Source organism: Coenobita brevimanus, chromosome 83, assembly GCF_032717465.1.
Source record: "Coenobita brevimanus isolate Jiangsu-jjx chromosome 83, ASM3271746v2, whole genome shotgun sequence".
Lineage (NCBI taxonomy): Eukaryota > Metazoa > Arthropoda > Malacostraca > Decapoda > Coenobitidae > Coenobita > Coenobita brevimanus.
In genome coordinates this window covers 12,861,568-12,866,311 of record NC_137036.1, presented here as the reverse complement: position 1 = coordinate 12,866,311, position 4,744 = coordinate 12,861,568, and the positions used below count along the sequence as shown (strand labels likewise).

The following is a 4,744-nucleotide window of genomic DNA, read 5'->3' as shown; positions in this document are numbered from 1 at the left end:
CTGGTTTAAGGAAGCTCAGTAACACCTCTTTTAAGCGATTTTATTATTTCATTACTCCTTACCATCTTCTTATGTGTCATTTAAATCATTCAAATACCATCATACTCAGCATAAATAACATACAAATTGATATAAACCAGTTGTGTCCAAAAATAAATCAATAAGGAAGAAGTGCTAGAGTGCTTCCTTAACAGAGGAGAATACGAATATTGCGACATACATCAGGATTTATTTTTGACTCTGTATCCAAAAATAAATTGTTAAGGAAGATTTGCCAGGGAGCTTCTTTAAGTGATGAGATTATGGAGTGCTGCATACATCAGGATACGTTATTAACCATCCGTATTCAAAAATAAATTGCTAAGGAAGAGGTGCTAGGGAGCTTAATGAACGAGAAAACGGATATTGCGGCATACATCAGAATATGTCCCACCATAGAAACGTCGAGAAACATCAATTTAACCTCTCCCGTTCAAAAAAATCTCCTAATTTGTACTAAACCATCTGAAACCAGCAAAATTGAACCTGTGAAACCACCTGTATTAGAACCAGCTGTCTCTCCACTTTCTCCTTGCTATTTAGGTTCAACTGAGGATATAGGAGCTGCCTGTAATCCTGCTCACTAAGAATTGGGTCGGTTACGCCTCCTCCTTCCTCGTCTTCGTCTTCATCCTCCTCCTCCTCGTCTTCTTCGTCTTGTTCCTGAGAGAGAGGATGGATGAGAGGGTGAGTGACAGGGTTCTCTCTCTCTCTCTCTCTCTCTCTCTCTCTCTCTCTCTCTCTCTCTCTCTTTTTAACAATCAATCAGTCTATATCTGTCTGTCTCTCTCTCTATCTACATCCATCTATCTATCTATTCATCCTTGTCTCTGCCTATTTGTCTATCTACACATCCATCTTTCTGTCTGCCTATCTACTACTACTACTACAACTACTACTACTACTTCTACTACTACTATCATCACCACCACTTCTACTACTACTACTACTACTACTAATTACTTTACCTGGGCAATGCTAAATACCTGTTGTGTTCTTGTAGATGTGGAGTCAGGCAACAGAGAGACACGGGGTGATGATGATGATGATGGTTTGTCTGCTACTACTGCCTTCCTATCTCCTCCATCTTCACTACTACCCTCACCTCTTACCTCTCGCAGCCTGGGGTAAAAATAATAATGATAATAATAATAATAATAATAAAAATAATAATAAAGAAGAAGAAGAAGAATGACAATAACAATAACAACAACAACAATAACAACAAAAAATAATCAGAGTAATAATAATAATAATAATAATAATAATAATAATAATAATAATAATACCGTTTAGCGAGATCACTCAAAAAACAAGAGCAAAGAAAAGTCAAGATGGATTTGATGTTGTGAAATGCCTCAAGGACGTACATAATTATTCGTGTAAACAGGAAGGGGAAGGGGAGTGTAAAGTGGATGTGTGTAGTGTAATGTAGTGTAGTGTAGTGTAGTGTAGTGTAATGTAGTGTAGTGTAATGTAGTGTATTGTGATGTAGTGTAGTGTAATGTAGTGTAGTATCGTCACACTAACCTTGCATTCACAGTATTTATCACTTGTCGCCACTGATTCTCTCTTGGCGCCAAAATCGGATAGTTCCTTACGCAGATGTCACTACAGATGCACTGAAAACACGGCAATATATTAGTCTCCCTCCTCTCTCTCTCTCTCTCTGTCTCTCTCTCTCTCTCTCTCTGCCTGCCCACCTACCTATCCATCCATCCAACCATCCACAGTACCTACCTTTCATTCAGTCTATCAATCATTCTGTCTATCTATCTGTCTATCTATCTGTCTGTCTGTTTGTCTGTCTATCTATTTGTACACACACACACACACACACACACACACACACACACCACTCGCTGGTGCAGTGGTAACGTTCTCGCTTGCCATCTGGTAGACGGGAGTTCGCGCCTCGCTCAGGTTGCGAAAAGTATCACTGACGAAGTGGGTGGTTACTGTCCCCCTTGAGCAAGGGGACGGGTGTGTGCGTGTGTGAAGGTCACAGCCTTGCCCTTAGATCGGACTATATGAGCTCTCAGCTCCCTTCCGGGAGGGTAAAAGCTGACCATCACGACCATCAAGTGATCCTGACCGACCTGGTGAATTACACACACATACACACACACACACACACACACACACACACACACACACACACACACACACACACACACACACACACTTCTATTCATTTTCTCATCTCCCTCCCTTTCTCTCTCTTCCTCCTATACTCCTTTCACCTTAACTTGGACCAGATTTTCCTTATGCAACTTATTTCACGCAGCAGAAAAAGACAATACTACGGTTCTACATCCCTTCGATAGCACTTCTTCGTGACTATAGCCCTTTCACCTAAAACTGGCCAACAAACAAAGTTCCCTGGAATTTCACACAAACACGACTTATTATTAACGTGGGTGTAGTTCAGTTCGGTAAATGTAGGTAAAATTCTAATCACGAAGAAGTGCAATCAGAGGGACCCAATCTCATCAGGTGCACAGAACAGGTAACAGGTATCAAAGGAACCCTAATCACCTCTCAGACAATGCCAGATTACTGTGCTAGTCACGAAGAAGTGCTATCCTACCGTCTCCAACAGCGTGCTTGCCACTTACGTAGAGAGCCCTGGCCTTGACCAGCATGTTGTCCCAGGCGGCCTCCTTCAGGTGGTGGCACTGCAGCAGCTTCTCCAGCCGGGCCCTCTCCACCCCCCTCACCACCTCCGCCTCCCTGGCAGATGGACAGATAGATAGACGTATGGCAAGAAGGCAGGCAATGGATGGATGGGAAAGAGCGAAGGCATATATATATATATATATATATATATATATATATATATATATATATATATATATATATATAGATATATATATATATATATATATATATATATATACGCACACACACAAGTACAAGTTCTGCAGTATGGCAGTGTGACAGACCAGTCATGAGCGCCATCAGATGCCCGTGTAGCATGGGGAAAGGCGTGGAGAAATGAAGCAATGAATGCAACTTCGTCTGAGCATTTGCCATAAAATTATCTGTAAAATAATGCAAGGGAACTGACATTCCTTATTACTTGTAGGGATGATGTGGGTAGGGAGGGAGTTGAGGGACGTTTGTATCGCCGGGCAGAGGAGCCGCTCAGTTATATCAGTCCCACCACACGAAGGGATCCCTCCAGCACCTGTGTTAAGTGAAAGAATGGTGGGAGCACTAACGTTTGTGCCTATCTATTTACATATCTATCTATCAGGGAGAAGGTGAGAGGTGCAGTGGAGTGGTGGGTTACTGTTCTACTAACTCCTGTGTCAGTTTGTCGTGTAATGCTGCCAGTCGACCAGGATTAAGGATATCTTTCTTTCTATCTATCTATCTATCAAGGAAGGGATGAGAGGTGCAGTGGAGTGGTGGGTTACTGTTCTACTAACGCCTGTGTCAGTTTGTCGTGTAGTGCTGCCAGTCGACCAGGATTGAGGGTAAACTCGTCTACAGGCAGCTGCTGGTCCCGTCCCACCTCACGTACATTTTCATTTAACAGAATCTCAACCTGCGGAGAAAAGTGGTTCATTCAAACTCCATTTTCCAGTACAGTGACGTCTTTTTACTTGCGGCGCTAGAGGTTGGGTATATGAGGGTAAAGAGCGTGAATTCTTATACAGGTATGCCTTTTTCACCTTAACTTAGTCCGGACTTTCGCCCTTACAGTATGTTGCGTATTTCACACAGCTGAGTGGTAAAAAAAGAAAGTCCCACGGCTCTACATCCTTTCCATTGCACTTCTTCGTGACTAGCATCATATTCCAATGTTAATCTATTGATACAACTCAGCATTCAAGAATGATAGTGTTTTCACCTAAAGGAACTGGACTAAATAACAAATCGTCCCTCACCTGACTACAGAGGCGGTCCACGTCGATTTTGAGTGCTTCGTAGGGCGTCATCTGCAGAGAGAGAGAGAGAGAGAGAGAGAGAGAGAGAGAGGGAGGGGTTAAAGGAAAAGAGAGAGAGAGAGAGAGAGAGAGAGAGAGAGAGAGAGTTATAATATACGTAATGCTATGAATGCTAAAGCTATACCAAACTATACTACCATCGTTATTGACCCCAAATACTGACTTCAGACGCTATGTACTGTCACAAACGAATAATATTTTCCATTTCTAATTATCCACAATCTAACTTACCCTCGCGAATTTCTGTGTAAATAAATCAACATGAAAAAACTCCTCGACTCTCCCCTCTCCAGCAGCGGAATGGCGATTGGCGTCCCCGTTGCCATGGTGACGCTCCCGATGTAAACAAACAGTGACTACAAGCCTTTCATTTTTGTCATTAATTAATTTGAGTTCGATTTTCTTCTTTACAAGGGTAGTAATAATTTATGTTTAAGTTCATAATGTTTATTGTTTATTTATGTTGAACAACATCTCCCAGATTTAGAAAATTTGCCTGTATAAGTACTCTAACCTCCAAAAATTAATATTTTCAAATCAAATCAAATCTTTTCTCTGTCTATCTATTGCCAGACACCCCAATCCCGTGAGGGGTGGCCACAATCAAATTGCCTCCATGTCTCCCTGTCCTCCGCCATTTCACTGCCCTCCCCCCAGCTCACACAAATCTTCTCTCATATACCTCTCTACTCCATCCCTCCATCTGATCCTCGGGGTCCCTTCCCTCTCTCCCCCTCCATTTATCTCAC

General features: G+C 42.1%; 1 protein-coding gene across 1 annotated transcript in view; it reads right to left on the bottom strand.

The window, feature by feature from the left end:
* LOC145409927 (uncharacterized) overlaps positions 1–3,986 on the bottom strand; it is a 21,548-nt gene extending 17,562 nt beyond the window's left edge. The window contains exons 1-5 of the mRNA XM_080280188.1: positions 3,936–3,986; positions 3,474–3,592; positions 2,658–2,772; positions 1,593–1,661; positions 538–693 (exon numbers count right to left, since the gene is read on the bottom strand). Coding sequence (XP_080136314.1) covers positions 538–693; positions 1,593–1,661; positions 2,658–2,772; positions 3,474–3,592; positions 3,936–3,986 — 510 coding nt within the window. The remainder of the gene's footprint in view (positions 1–537; positions 694–1,592; positions 1,662–2,657; positions 2,773–3,473; positions 3,593–3,935) is intronic.
* Between the last annotated feature and the right edge of the window lie 758 nt (positions 3,987–4,744).